General features: G+C 38.9%; 3 protein-coding genes across 4 annotated transcripts; all 3 read left to right on the top strand.

Moving 5' to 3' along the window:
- Positions 1–229: 229 nt before the first annotated feature.
- S (EGF receptor activation regulator Star) lies at positions 230–2,438 on the top strand. Its single transcript, XM_065317693.1, has 4 exons — positions 230–372; positions 519–814; positions 887–1,089; positions 1,364–2,438. Exons 2-4 carry the CDS (start codon positions 577–579, stop codon positions 1,904–1,906), a joined length of 984 nt encoding a protein of 327 aa, XP_065173765.1. The 5' UTR covers positions 230–372; positions 519–576; the 3' UTR covers positions 1,907–2,438.
- A 216-nt stretch (positions 2,439–2,654) lies between these two features.
- On the top strand, positions 2,655–9,512 carry LOC135803942 (integrin beta-PS-like). The gene is given in 11 exon segments (XM_065317682.1): positions 2,655–2,814; positions 4,413–4,832; positions 4,835–4,888; positions 4,956–5,184; positions 5,386–5,470; positions 6,699–6,741; positions 6,744–6,868; positions 6,927–8,000; positions 8,062–8,331; positions 8,394–8,546; positions 8,609–9,512. Coding segments are annotated over 10 exon segments (2,520 nt in total). The 5' UTR covers positions 2,655–2,814; positions 4,413–4,414; the 3' UTR covers positions 8,678–9,512.
- A 146-nt stretch (positions 9,513–9,658) lies between these two features.
- LOC135803946 (uncharacterized) lies at positions 9,659–14,017 on the top strand. 2 transcript variants are annotated; one of them, XM_065317691.1, is made up of 6 exons: positions 9,659–9,844; positions 12,096–12,373; positions 12,473–12,668; positions 12,856–13,036; positions 13,092–13,172; positions 13,226–14,017. In XM_065317691.1, the coding sequence occupies exons 2-6, from the start codon at positions 12,186–12,188 to the stop codon at positions 13,732–13,734; spliced, it is 1,155 nt and encodes a 384-aa protein (XP_065173763.1). In that variant the 5' UTR covers positions 9,659–9,844; positions 12,096–12,185; the 3' UTR covers positions 13,735–14,017. The 2 variants fall into 2 exon arrangements, with proteins under 2 accessions (XP_065173763.1, XP_065173764.1); XM_065317692.1 differs by lacking the exon at positions 9,659–9,844 and adding an exon at positions 10,201–10,478.
- Positions 14,018–15,493: the final 1,476 nt, after the last annotated feature.

Below are 15,493 nucleotides of genomic sequence, written 5' to 3'. Positions count from 1 at the left end.
TATTGTATTTTCTGCAATATTTCTTTATACATTGTAAAACAAGTTGCCTATGTTAAATTTTCTTATTTATATTTTGTCATGTTTGTTGCGTTTGTTTCCTTCTTCGCCCTACCAGTTTCTTTTCTAACACACGCTCACACTGATGCCTGACGTAAATTGCTCACATAGTTGAGCGTGTTCCAGGTACACCGCAACCAAGACGCGCGCGCGGACGCTTTTTCTCACCTTACACCTGGCGTCCGAGGCAGGATGTGCGGCTGGTGAGAACGCTCGCGACGCAGAAACAAAAGACGAACACGACAGTGCAACAAAGACTCATTCACTCCAAGAGCCAAGTGAAGCAGAGCACACACTCGCCCATCAAACGCGCCCGTAAGCTGCCTTCCACTTCTATTTCTGACGCTTGAATTCACTTCGACTCGTTTTCTTTGAGTTGGTCACATCTGCTGCACTCGGCAGGAGACAATTTTAACAAACAATTAGCGAATACCCTCAAATATTCAACCATTTATTTTTAGCGCGTGCGTTTGTGTCTATATTCACGCCTGAAGAATGTTCACATGAGCCCAGTTACAAATGTTGAGCATAATAAACATAAACATGAATCAACCACATCCAACATCACAACAGCAGCAGCAGCAGCATCCACAGAATGCACCGTCGCTGCCGCCCCAGTTGCCCCCAACACCCACCAAGATGAACAACACCAATGTGCCTGGGGAGTTTGCCCTGAAGAAATTGTTGCCTATTGCAGCATTCTTTATGGGCTTTGCAACTGTCATGACATTGCTTGTCATCTACATCAACAACAAAGGTACATATTATAGATTGGTTCAATTACTATCTGTGGCCTTGGGATGATTAATGGTTTAATTGTTATTTGTAGCATTACTTCATCATCAGTTCAACATTAACATGACACAAGATGCTGACTACACAAATTTACGACAGGATGATCCAGGACTTGTGGATTTTATCAAGACTTTCATTTTGAGGCCGGCGGTTGAGCCGAAGCATAAACAAATTGAGTTTGTGGCTGAAGCACCGACCAAAGACATCGAGTTTATTCTTAAACTTCTGCACAATAAGGTTAGATACATCATCTTAATAGATTATTTATTTATTTTGTAATAATGTTAATTTGAAACATAAGTTTATATGAAATAATGTCTATGCTTGTAATTTCAAAATGACCGTTCATAAATGCTTACGGTTTAAGTTTTATTAACTAAATTATGATAAAAATTTATGTTTATGTTTCAACTACAAAGTTTTATTGCTTTTACTTTAACTACTCAGCAAGAAGCATTAAAAATTGTTATTATTTGTAATAAAAATTGTATGACAATGGTTTTTCTTTCAGATGAATGGAATATACGTGGAAGCCGGTGCATATGGCGACGGAAAAACCTCCGAAACTGAATGGCTGGAAAAGAAACTCAACTGGCGCGGTCTTCTTGTGCAACCAGACTCACGTCACTACTTTAACCTCAATCGCCACAATCGCATTCGTTCACAATCAATGCATGGTTGCCTATCACCCACACCATATCCACGAGAAATCACATATCATCAGGAAGACGGCGTGAAAATCAATTCGATTAACTCAAATCTCATCGACGAATCCGGCTTGTTTATAACACGAGTCAAATGCTTTCCGTTGTATTCCCTGCTGCTTGCGATGAATCTAACAGAAGTGGATTTTCTTAGCATTGAAGCGCGTGGCACTGAGCTGCAAATCCTCGAAACCATTCCGTTCGAACGCGTGAAAATCACATTCATCGATGTGCATTTACTAGCTAGTGATCTTGAAAAAGACACGATTCAAGCATTCCTTGCGAATAAGAACTACACGTTGATACACAACTTCAATACGAGTTATATTTACAAAGCGAATTGGTATTGACGCAATTGATTTGTGAATCAAAATGTTTGACAGCACATGTTATGAGAGCTCTCTAAAACACATCTCTCTATCTTAAGTAATTCATTCTCTCTATATTCATTACTATAATTTTATTTATTTTTCGTAGGACACGTATCAAGACTGAAGGTCAACATTGCATTTATCAACTTATTGTAGGCCGTAGTTTTTTTTAGAGTTAGGTTGGATTTTAACGACGTAAACGAAGATAGGATAGGTTTTCAGCGCAGTGCCTTTATTACATTTACGAGATTATTAGCATGACAAATTGATGCAACGAGCAATATTTACAAATGTGGTGAATGTTCAATAAGCAATATGTAATGTGGTACATAACGAATTATGTCTTTAGCACAATTTACAAATCTATTTTAAACAATTTCAAAGCGGTAGAAGCTGTTTTTACGCGAACATTTCAAGCAAAACTTTGGCTTTTTACATGTTATAATGTGAATTATGCGGTTGATATTTAATGCCTTGGAGTAATTGAAATAAATTCATATTTTCCGTAGAATATTACTAAAAATGTAATTAAATTCCTGTCAGTAAATATCTAGAATCAATCTGTACTTTGTGCCACGACGATTCGTTGCGAGACTTCGGCTTAGTACATTTGTTTAATATTTTTCTGCTTTGATTCCTAGGTCAATTTCATATTTGCCTGCTAGTCATAGTGTTAGCAGCGCCATAATACGCAGCTGATTGAACTAAAAGTGTCGCCGCCCAACGACGACGAACGACACTCGACGACGGCCGCAGTCGAAGTGCAAGTGTGAGTCGGTGCGAGTGCAACTGTGTCGTCGACCGCATTATCACTCGCTGATAATCGATCGGATAACAACGCAACGATAACAATTAATGGATACGTAACGCTGACGCTTGCAACGCCGGTAAGTCATCGTCTGATAACAATTACTCTAAACCAAATCCGATTATTACCGATGACTTCAACCGACTGGAAGACCACACTCGAATGATATGTGGTCATTGTTTATTAATAACTTCATAACTCTGCGAATACTCTCACTATCAGACCGCGATAAGTCAGCAGAAGAAAATTTCTGATAACATCGTTTTGCACGCACCAGCGGCACAAGGCGTCGCGCCTTATTAATAGATCTACGTGCGTTTAAAATAACATATTCGCGTAGTTGGTTAGGTCGGTTTGTTTGAGTTGGTGCGTGCTGTTATGCATGCGCAGGCGAGTAAAACGCGTGAGAGTAGAGAAAAGTAGAGGCGTTTTAAAAGTGTGCAGAGGCCGAAATAGTGTGGGTGGCGCGCGCAATGAGCGCGAGCGAGAGGCAAGAGCAATGTGCAATGCGTTATATTTGTATAAGCGCAAGGCATGCACAACCACAACTGTTGAAAAATGCTTCAATCATCTATACATGGTTGGGTTTAGTAAGAAATTGAACACATGGCGGTTCAAATCGAACAGATAATCGCGTTCAGCTTCATAGGAAAGGAAGTTATGGAGGAAGTAATTTTGTTTATTTAAAAACAATTGAATCACGATTATTTCGAGCAGCAAATCAATGGTTGACAGCCAATCAGGAAATAAACTTGGATTAATCTATTTCATGGATGATGGACGAATCCATTTTAAATATTTCAATATATTAATTATTGATTAATTGATGCCAGTATTAGACTCATCAATATTTATGTCTTTTAGTAAGATTTCACCTGCAGCCGCGGGCTTTACTCACACAATTTAAAAACGTGAAAAAATAAGTTTGTGGGCAGTTTTGTCGGTCGATTTGTCACACCTGAAGTAAACCATAATATTAAACCGCCTTGGATTCGTGCCCACTTCTAAATTTAGCGTTGTGATTCAAATATTATGCGTTTGTTTCATGCTCCATGAGTATATCCGCTGATTGCTTATGATATTCTTCAATGAGTGAATTTGAATCATCCGCGAATGAATCAACATCAACTTTAAATCTTGATCATGCTCGACAGTTTTTATTTCGTAGAAGTTTACTTGAGTTGTAGCGTTGTGTGCTTGAGACATGAAGTATGCAGTTGGTAAATCAAATAGAATTATCATTTGAGGACTATTTACATTAATTATCTGTGATAAATCTTGTTATGTTGATGTACATCAACATTGGGAGCGATATATTAGAAACCGGATTGTGGGATTAGATGAATTGTGAACAAACTTCTGTTGAGATCAATGTTATATTAAAATTTGAACAATTTCGTTAGTGCAAGAATCGAAAATCGGGAATAATTGAGCTTTTCTTGAGGAGTTATTGAAGGTAATTTCATTTTTCTTCAAAATTTTATGAGTTTGATTAGAGAACAAAAAACGATTAAACATAATCGTATCAAAAACTTAAACTGCGCTAAATAAACATTAAATTTGAAACTTTTGTTTTGCTCTGTTTCTAAGAATCAGTAATATAATTACGGCTAATAATCATCTCCTTTTCTATAAACATTTACACATGTTTTTCTAATTTAATTTATTTTTTCGTAGAAATGATATTCAGATTGATACTGCCACTTGTGTGCCTCCTCTGCGTGGCATGGCGCACACAAGCACAAATCGCCGAGAAGCTGACCGCCCCAAATCCCTGCGTCACGAAGCCAACATGCCATGAATGTATTCAGACGCCATCATGCGCGTGGTGTTTCAAGCCGGACTTCGGCGACCGGGCACGCTGCTTCCAAACGACCAGCCCAACAGCCGCAGCTTGCCCCGAGGAGTATATCTGGAACCCGGACAATGTTCAACAAATTCTTCTGGCTAGGAATCTCACCAAAGCGCACGCCGCTGGATCTTTAGGCAGCGGCGGAATGGAATCAGGCTGGCATTCGGAGCAGCACTCAAGTCACAGCAGTTCTTCTTCATCCAGCTGGTGGTCATCATCGTCCAGTAGTAGTGGTAGTGCTTCGGGGCTAGTAACATTGTGCAAATCTCACCACAGAGGGTTAATCTTAAATTGAGAGCAAGTAAGTTTTATAATATAAATTAAAATTACAAAACTAAAAGTTTACTTTTAATTTATTTTATTTTTAGGACAATCTTATGATTTAACAATGCAATACACGCAAGCCGAAGACTATCCAGTTGATCTCTACTACTTGATGGACTTATCAAAATCCATGGAGGACGATAAACACAAACTCTCCCTTCTCGGCGATCTTCTAGCCGAATCAATGCGTAATATCACCTCAAATTTCCGCCTGGGATTCGGTAGTTTTGTGGACAAAGTCGTCATGCCCTATGTGAGCACCGTGCCCAAAAAGTGAGTACAATTATTCACATTTACAACACACTATCAATCTCGTTTGAAACTACCTCATGTTGTCATGGCAACCAAACAATATTTTAGGTTCTTGGGATGTTGATTTTTTTTTTGTAGTGTTCACCACACACGTTTTTGTTCCAATGTACCAATTGTATTTTGTTTCTAAACATGTTGTCCTTGTTTCCGTTTGGCCGGTAGGTTGCAAGAGCCGTGCAACAAATGCGCAGCACCTTATGGGTTCCGCAATCATATGACTTTAAGCACTGATACCTCAGAGTTCTCCGTAAGTTTTCTTCGCAAAATTAAACAAAAAACCATGCGAAATCTTTTTTGCAAGTTAAATTCATGGCAATTTCTTGTACAATTTTTTTAATTTCTCAATACTCTTTTTTCTTATATATTTTTTTATAATGGAATGCGAGAAACTTGTTATTTTTGTCCGCCTATCAATATCTGTGTCTCACGTTGTCACGTCTTTTGTCTTTACACCTTGTTAGTTTGTACGAAATGCATGGGTATTAGTCGCTGTAGAACGGCCTGGATCTGGAAGCCTTGGGGGAAGACATTTCTAAATTTATTCCTGTTTTTATTGATGCATTATGGTAATTTATGATGTGGAACGGAGGTGATTTGAACACTACTAGACTTTTTTTTTTTTATTTTTGTGTACCCATTTTACGTCACACAACCACATTATGCACACAATATTGGGTGAGATAACGGCATGTAATCATTTCACACCAAAGCCAACTCAAATAAACCACAGACGAGCGCATACAATCAGCAAGCAATCAAAACCTTTCTATGATAAGATGTTAAGTTTAATAATACATTATTACAACATCACGAAAAATTAAACTGAAAGTTTTTGATTGTTGTTGAAATCGTTTCTTTAGTTGCAGCATGTCGATGTTTAGTTCTTAAGTTATTGATTGTAGTTTACGCGCGCCATGTGACGATTGTGCGGCACCGTACGGTTTCCGACACGCGATGCGCCTGGACACCGACACGAGATTGTTCTCCGTAAGTTTTGTTGACTGCGCGAAAATTAACGGCGAAATAAACAACGAATTAAATCAACAACAACCGCAACAGAAAAATATATAACTGATGTTGTGAATAATAATTAATATTATTTAATATTTTTCATGATGCAATAATTCATACATAATATGTTTTTCATAATCCCGTTTCTTTTATGATTTAAACTAATCGTAGTTCTAAACAAGACACAAAGACACATGATGTACACACAACTCACTTTGACACTTGTAGAGGTTTGTAAATTGCACCTTTTGCATGCTACTGGTTTGCAGATGCAGTGTTAGACGCTTTTTTTAACTACTAACAATGGTTTGAGAGGATTGTATCATTTTTCTTACTAATCGCTTTGACTTTTAGTAAGTTTCCCCTTAATTATGCACATATTTTAAGTTTCTTTTTCATTTGCTTTGATTATTAATTGTTGTGTATAGTTTAATGTACAGGTGAACTAATGAAATGTTTTGCAGCATTTGGTGAAAGAAGCAGCTGTGTCTGGTAATTTGGACGCTCCGAAGGTGGTTTTGATGCTGTAATGCAAGCAATTGTGTGTAGAAATCAAATCGGCTGGAGAGACATCGCCAGAAGGTTATTAGTTTTCTCAACGGATGCTGGGTTCCATTATGCAGGAGATGGCAAGGTAAATAGGAAACATTTCATATTATATTTAGTGTTAAATGTATTTTATTCGTTATCAGTTAGGAGGAATTATTAAACCAAACGACGGACTTTGCCATCTTGAAAATGGCCTGTACACCCACTCTAGTATCCAGGATTATCCTAGCATCTCACAAATCAATCTGAAAGTAAAAGAAAATTCGATAAATTTGATTTTCGCTGTGACTGAAGAACAAATCGGCATCTACAAACGCTTACAAGAGAACATTGAAGGTTCATCTAGCGGAAAACTGTCCAACGATTCGTCTAATATTGTCGATCTTGTCAAAGAACAGTACCAACAAATCTCCTCCACTGTAGAAATGAAAGACAACGCAGCCAGCACTATCAAAATCAACTACTTTTCTAAATGCTTAGATGTTAATGGGCCAGAGAAAAAGACCAATAAATGCGGTGATATTAAAGTCGGCGATGTGGTCTCCTTTAGAATTGAGATTGAGGTCACTTCCTGCCCGACGGATCCCCGCGACTGGAAGCAAACACTCAACATCTATCCTGTTGGCATCAATGAAAGTTTGATTGTTGATTTGGAAATGTTGTGCTCGTGTCCTTGTGAACACCCAGGCAATGCCGGTCATATATTTAACGCGGAGGAGTGCAGCGGTTATGGTACATACAAATGCGGTATCTGTGAATGCGATAATTCACATTTTGGACGACATTGTGAATGCTCTGCTAGTCAAGCACAAAACGCCAATGATAGTATCGGCTGCCGGCCTGATAACACCAGCACGGTTGATTGTTCTGGTAGAGGAAGTTGCGTATGTGGAAGATGCGAATGCAACGTGCGCAATAACGAAGATGAGAAAATTTACGGCAATTTCTGCGAGTGTGATAACTTCTCTTGCGATAGACGTGAAGGGCAGATTTGCAGTGGACCGACACATGGTATCTGCGAATGCGGGACGTGCACATGTAAAGAACCTTGGGGTGGTGCAGATTGTGGATGTAAGATGAGCAACGAGACTTGCTACGCGCCGGATCGTATTGATGGTGAGATTTGCTCCGGGCACGGTGAATGTGTTTGTGGATTATGCAAATGCGAAAGTACTGAAGAAGGAAGGTATTCAGGTCGATATTGTGAGAAATGTCCAGTAAGTTTTCAACACTTTATTTTAATTTGTGCTTTGTTTTAATCAACATTTTTATTTGCAGACGTGTTCAGATAGATGTGAGGAATTTAAACAATGCGTGCAATGCCAAATGTACAAGACTGGTCCGCTGGACGAAGAAGCGTGTGCCAAAAACTGCACAAAGTTTACACCCATCGGCGTGGAGAAGGTGGAAGCCAAAGAAGAAAATGAGGAAGTTTTGTGCTCCTTGTTCTACGATGAAGACGACTGCAGTTTTGCATATTTGTATTACTTTGACGAACAGAACCGCGTGGTTGTCAAAGCACAACAGGAGCGAAAATGTCCACCAAAGGTAACTTATTGCTACATTAATTTTAATATAAGACAGTGGGTAATTTAATTGATTTATGTTAGGTTTTCTTATTGGGCATCGTTTTGGGTGTAATGGCTGCCATTGTACTCATTGGTTTAGCAATTCTGTTGTTATGGAAGTTGTTTACTACTATCAAGGATAAGAGGGAGTTTGCCAAATTCGAGAAGGAACGACAAATGGCAAAATGGGATACGGTATTAAAATTTAACATAAAATTTTTGCAATCAGTTTTAAAATTGTTTTATTTTTTGTTTAGGGCGAAAATCCGATTTATAAACAAGCCACCTCCACCTTCAAGAACCCCACCTACGCCGGCAAAGGTTAAGCTTGAACAACGAACGAGTTTTGGTAGTCCATCGAATTGTCCACTCGACGAGAATGAGAGTCGAAAGCAATAACTTACTAATTTTTAATTTTCGACTGATGCCACACACTCACACTCGAATACTGTGCGAACAAATCGCAAAGTTTTATTTATTTCATCGCACAAAGTTCGGCACCGATTACAAAAACGCGTACATAGCAAGAAAACATTTGAATAATTAGCTGAATAGCGAAGTTTCGTCATTGTGTGTTCATCCGTAATCGTAATCACGTTTTATGTACATAGACGCGCGTGATTTTCACAGTCCGATTACGCAAATGTATGATTTAAAAACAATTTATTTTGCTAATTGTTAAGGTAAACTTAATAATTAATGTGCCTAAATGAAACGAACGCATACGCGTGGATGCCATTTTATACAAATATTCTATTCTTAACTATTAACATAGAAGTCCCTATAATCTCGAATAGCGTATGTATTTTCAATGCGGCCGAATATATTTATACGTAATTGTTGTATTAAGTACAAGATGTGAAGTAGGAAACGCAGCAACGTGTTCAGAATTTATGATATTTTAATGATTGATTGTTAAATTGATGCAACTAACAATTATTTTTGTTTAACGTGCCTTAACTTAAAGGGGAACCTTGAAAGAATTGTGAACAATATGAAATCAAATTATTTACTCTACTAGTACTTAAACATGAAACAATCATGGTGCAAATCTGATTATGACAAGAACAATAACGATTCCTAACAAATTGTGTAGTCTTCAATGCCAATGTATATTAAATTTTTATTAAATATATAACAACATAATCTGAACATGGAAAATATGTAGGAATCGGTCTGTTTTGATTAGACTTTTGATTATTTTGAATCTGTTGTAAAGTTGTAAAGTTTTGCTGAAATTAATATGAAACGTTGTTTCTAGCAACTGCCCACGTTGGCGCTGAAGTCGCTAACTTGCGCCGTCCGTCAATGTCATTGAATGTCACAGTCGTCTGTGGACGGCTGCGGATCCGGATCGTTTCTCGCTTGGTGGTCGTTGGTTGCGGGTGCTAAATTTATCGAAAATCGTCGTGAAAGCGAATGTGTTACGCGATGGCGTACACTCCAGCGTGTGCCTAACAGTGCGGTGCACGTGTGTCGCTGTCGCACACCAGGTGAGTGAATTTCCTTCCCTGTGAAAATTCGATTTTCCTACGACTCGTGAGTCGCACTTGTTTGCAAACAAAAGAATCACGTTTATGTCATACTGCGCGTTCGCGCATACACACACAATTTGTAATTGCGTTGGTTCGAAAATAGATGGAAAAACAAAATTGAAAGAAACAAACAAGTACGTCATTACAAGTTAGAAGAGTATTTTAGTCTTTTGCGCATGTAGTATCTACGGGAATTGAGAGCAAGAGTGAAGTGTTGAATGGTTTGTTTATGTCGGTTAGTAAGACTGGGAAGAGTGGTGGTGGGCCGCAGTTGGCGAAAAATGCGCACAATTTTAATTCTGCCCGTTTCATTCAGTCGCGTGCTGGTGCGCGCGCTGCGCATATATTTCCGTCGCAGTTGTCGCAGTCTCGCGAGTTAACAATAAATAAAGGCGGCGGTTTTCGCACATTGCTAGTTACGAGTTAACAACCCATCGAAGCGAAACGCGCTTGTGTTTGTATGTGATTGTGCGCGCCTGTGTGGAAACATTTCCCGTATCCCGTTGCGCATCTGTTTTCGGAAATATTTAAATGCGCAGATCGTAAAAACAACATTATTAAGTCTAACTTGAAATATTCGTCTCTTTTCAAGGTAAAACAAATCATGTTATTTACTGCTTCTACTTTGTTTTTCTAAGATGATTGATCTAACTCGTGTGCTCGTGTCGCATTGACGTTTGAATGCGACCGATTGGCAAAACATCGTAATTGTTTATTTAAAGACGCATGTCTGTAATCGTAGTGTAAAGTTGTAGTTGAAGGTAATGTGTACTATATTACTCACGAGCTGTAATGATGGCTGTTAATTGCGAGGTCGAATTTTACACAGCCGAGTAAGCAAAGCTAAGATCTGCGCAATTAATCAGCCATTACGTTCTAGTTAAATACTATACATTATCTCATGTTTCAAAATTACCGTGCGAAATATGCAACATATCATACACGTGTATGCGTCCTAATAATCGTTAGGTATCATTCCGCGCGTGTTGCTATTTCATTGACCGAATACACAAGCAATGACTGTTTACAGTATAGACATAGATAAAGTAACATTGCACAACATTCCTCCGGCATACATAATTTGATTACACGCGTTTGCATCAAGCATTGATTAAATTAATAGCCTATCATGCGTTTATTTACCATACTTGTAGTGTTGCGCATTTTTAATTCATTGCGTGAAGTTGATTAACTTAATATCACCTGACTCGACGTCGACGCGAAAGTAATAACTTGTCGGGAGCGAGCGTGCGCAACAAATCGGATTGTTTTGATTTCGTTCGGTAGCTGAGACCGTCAACCTACAGTCCTAGAACCTAATGAACGATCAAGGCCAGAGCCTCGTCGCTTATTGTTTATTGTTTGTTGCGGTGCGGTGCTTCGAGAATTGAAAGTTTTACGCTGGAAAGCTGAGTAGACGTTAATAAAAACGCGTTTTGTGTTTTAATTTCTGAAACTCGCGAGTTATTTGTGGTAAATTGTTGGAAATTGCCTTGAATCCTGAAGAATTTTAGTATTTACCGGATGTTACGTGATTATTTTTAACGTTTTCTGGCAACATGCAGCGAATGTCCGTTTGTTTGCAGTTGTTTAGTGGAGTAGGTGTAATTAGATTTATGTTACAAAAAAATTGACATGGTTTGGAAGATAAAATTCAAAATAAATTAAGTTTGTTTACTTGTTTCCAAAACATGTAATTATGATTATACAAATAGCCCAAAACAGTTTGTTGAGTCGGGTAACACTGGCTATTAATTACGCGAAGATAGAATGAAAAGCTTTGTTTGTTCATGTAAACTTCCGCTTGAGTGGTTTATGATATTAAATATAATAAGTGATAAGTCACGTATTTTGATACCAAATTAATTTAAAATATGCGCTCCTCGTTGAATATAAATTAGTTTCATCATTGTCTTTCAATTTAAAATTAAACGGTTTAAAACGAATTCAATTCGAATCTCAACCATAAAAAAAAGAAAACATGAAATTCCAGCGGTGCATTCGGTTATGCCGTCTAAATTTACAAACCAATTGCGCCGCTCCTCGCGTTTTTTTATGCTTTTTGAGTACTTTAATTTTAGTTTGTCTCTTGTGTGACTGCCGGTGACCTGCGCTCGTTTCGCCGCCTGCGATTCGACTTGCGGTCCGCCGGCAAGTGGCAACATTCGAAAATGTAGTAAACAAGTGTGTTTTTTGCTTGCATTTGCAGAGTCGCCACAATTCAGCCGTGATTTAAGACGTTCAATTATTTATTTGCTACCACAACATATCACTTTAGTTGGTGCACGACTGCGGCAGAATGATGGATTACCTGCAACGCGCAGCCAATTTTGTGCTCAGACGTGCCGAAAAACCGTTGCCGCCGCCACCGCAGGACGAAGAGATGACCAAACTTGATGCGTATGTCAATCTTGCCTGTAAGGTCATCTCCTGGGAGGACGCGACGCTCACCTGGATTAGTTTTCTTTGTCTCAATTTATTATACTCGTAAGTACAAACAAAACATTTAATATTGGATAGTAAAATAGCTTTAAATGTCTTATTGCCTTTGTGCAATTGTCTACAATTAGTGTTAAATGTTTATAGGTTGATTATTTATTACGAAACGCGGTTCTACTGCATAGTATTCTCGACGGCGGCGCTCTTTGTGGTGCTGGACTACTACGACGATGCCATCAAGTTCAAGAACTTGAAGCGTTACCTTCGTGTCAGCGATGTCACGGCATGGTGCTCAACATTCATGTATAATATGCATTGTTGGAAACGTGATAATCCGTCGTTGGTAGGTCGTGTTTTGTTGACTTGTTTTTAAAAACTTGCAAAACTAGATTAGTAAGCCATTTATTTTTATCTGTGTTTACACACATATCACATATTTTCATGTTTTGTACTAAATCTGCTTACATTACTGAATTTTATCTATATTTACCAACCTATACCGTTTTAATGTATTTATTATTGTTTAATAGTTTTGTGGCGTAATGACAACGTTCTTCCTCACGCTCAGTTTCATCGGACGCACAATTTCTGGCCGAGTACTTGCATACTTTGTTCTGCTTGGTGTTTACTTTGGTCCGGCCCTGGTGAAACTTGCACCCAAAGAGGTGCAGAAGAGTTTTTGGGATTTTGTCAAAGTTGTACGAAGTCCAGGTAAGTTATTTAATGATATAATTTGTTGTTGATAGTGATTTACGTTTCTGTCTAGAAATTGTTAATGAACAGGAGTTATTACCACTGATAACGGAAAATTACGACGATGACAAAGATGACGAGACGAGAACTCAAGGCAAGTTTTTATAAGTATTAATGAGTAATCGTCACTAATTGTTGTATTTTTAGATTCTTTCACGTCGTCTCTAATAAGTGGAATCTCATCGATGCCCTCGCATCTTGACGCCGATGCAGGCTTGCCCGGCCTGCAAGAAGACGATCTTTTGCCCTCAGAGCGAATTCGACAACGCGCATCGGCCGTTGCAGACTTTTCTAGCGACTCCAGCGACTCAGACATGGATTTAGATCAGGCGGATGGAATGCACTTTGACAGCAAGCACTTCACTGGCAACTCGTCCTCGGGCAGCGAGGATGAGCACCGTTACGAGAAGGGCTTGCGCTTCTCCGACGTGCGGGACGCGTCGGTGTTAGGCGCTCAATCTCCTCAATCGTTTGCTGGCGGCATGGTGAGCAGTCTCGCCGCTGTGGGCAGCAACCTTCTGAGCAATCTGCATTCGAATTTTGCTAGTCAGCACACAACTAAAGAACGCACGGCTACTATGCGCCGCGACAGCAGCGATAACAGTGACTTTGAGATCATTGACAAGGACGACTCCGATGCGGGAGGTGATACATAACGTCATCGTGATGATGCAAATGTGGCGAACCTACGCCGCTGGTTTTGATTACCAATTTTAACCTACTTGGATGGAATAATATTTATTTTGTGATACCTATTTAAACTTTGCGAAACTACTACTGGTAGGATAGGATTTTTAATTTATTTTTAAAATGTATGACAAATAAGCAAGTTGTGAAATGATATACTTAATTATTTAGGATTATTGGAACACAAGCAGAGCGTTACTCAAATCAAATTGAATGAATCAAAAGTAATAAATACTACCCTGATGCTTTTAATTTTGTTTTGTGTCTGCTATGCTGCTTGTGTCGGCGCAGTGCGTCAGTTTTCTTGCTTATTTAAATTGTACTGGTAGGGGCTATCTTCTTTGTTTACGCCTGATATCAATTCTCTTTGCAGTTTAGTCGATCGCGCGCTGTGCTACGGTTAACACGTGTTTTGTTCGTCAGTCGATCTGCGTAGCGACTTTTCGCATGTCTTACTTTAATTTTGTAATTGCCTTCATTGGCCTTTCGTAACAGGCTAATGTGGCACAACCCAATTAATCATCGGTTCGCTTGTGCGCTTGGGATGTTCCGTCGGGCGTCGCTAAGTATTATTCGGTTGTGGCATTATCTACAACCGAGTTGGTCTTTATGTGCGCCGCGTGCGTGTTTATCGGCAGTCGTTTATCTTCTCGCATATTGGCACAACTAGGATTTATTATTAATTCCTGCTGATAGACAACGTTGGTGCCCAGTTCTTGAGTATGGGAGCCATGGAATCTGCGATATCCATAAAAGAAGTATTGGAGATGCGCACATTTTAAGGTAAGTCTTTATTGCTACGTGATTTGAAATTCGTCAATGTTTTTTTTATTTGAATGACAAATGTATTTTAAATGTTGTCAATAAAACACATTGTAATGTTATAAACTAATTCTTAGTTCTTTGTGGCATCCCCTTTGTTGTTTTCAGTATCGGTGTCATAAATCATATTAGTATATAAATCTTACGTGCGTGAAGCGTGTACAATGCATTGCTGTTCCTTGAATTGTGTTGTTGTTTTAAAAACATGATAAAAACAGAAACATATATAGAAGAATCAAATAACAATAATAAAAACACTCGGTGGTCGAGTGGAGACGTGCACCTGCTGGCATGCTAGCAGACACGGATCGAATCTCAGGTATAGAAGGCATTTTTCTCAAATATAAAAATATCAGGTGTAATTTGGGTTGCATATATGAATTGCAACGAAATATACGAGAAATTGAAATACAAGTGAAGGCAATAAGAGAAGTAAGAAAGTCAAAGGAGAACGGGAGATCAGGGAAATAGAAGTAGTAGAGAATGAGAATAGGAGAAGATAGAAGGAAGAGAATAGAGAGTAGAGTAGAGAAGAGGAGGAGATAGAAGAAAGAGAACAGGAGAGGATGAGATTTTTAAATTTTTTGGCACGTGTCGTTATAAGACAGTTTACGGTCGATCTCCCAGAGCGCCTCCGGCGCTCTGGTCGATCGCCCACTGCTTCGTTGCGTCCATTGCTCCCGGCCCATCCTACAGCTACGATGTCTCTGCGCTTCATCCCCGGAATTATCAGGCATATCAACAATTTTTATGGTGGGGGATCACCCCCAGAGAGAGGGAACTCCTTATAAGGACATCCTTTTAAGGACTTGTAAAAATATTTCTAAGTTTTAAGTCGCCTCAAGAGAGGTGACACTTAAAAATATTCTTACCAGTTCCGACCTGTAGCTGAAATGAAAGAAGGAG

The sequence above is a fragment of the Atheta coriaria genome, unplaced genomic scaffold (genome assembly GCF_025399875.1).
Source record: "Atheta coriaria isolate IRGN ID8LTWV9N9 unplaced genomic scaffold, Caltech_Dcor_3.1 hic_scaffold_3_pilon, whole genome shotgun sequence".
In the NCBI taxonomy this organism is placed as follows: domain Eukaryota; kingdom Metazoa; phylum Arthropoda; class Insecta; order Coleoptera; family Staphylinidae; genus Dalotia; species Dalotia coriaria.
This window is presented reverse-complemented; position numbering and strand designations above follow the sequence as displayed.

Excerpts from the sequence above, each read along its gene's own strand:
- S (XM_065317693.1), top strand. The coding sequence starts at position 577 with ATGTTGAGCATAATAAACATAAACATGAATCAACCACATCCAACATCA. Across the intron at positions 815-886 it reads CATCTACATCAACAACAAAG|CATTACTTCATCATCAGTTC; the intron begins GTACATATTATA and ends TGTTATTTGTAG. Across the intron at positions 1,090-1,363 it reads TTAAACTTCTGCACAATAAG|ATGAATGGAATATACGTGGA; the intron begins GTTAGATACATC and ends TTTTTCTTTCAG.
- LOC135803946 (XM_065317691.1), top strand. The coding sequence starts at position 12,186 with ATGATGGATTACCTGCAACGCGCAGCCAATTTTGTGCTCAGACGTGCC. Across the intron at positions 12,374-12,472 it reads TGTCTCAATTTATTATACTC|GTTGATTATTTATTACGAAA; the intron begins GTAAGTACAAAC and ends AAATGTTTATAG. Across the intron at positions 13,173-13,225 it reads TGACGAGACGAGAACTCAAG|ATTCTTTCACGTCGTCTCTA; the intron begins GCAAGTTTTTAT and ends TTGTATTTTTAG.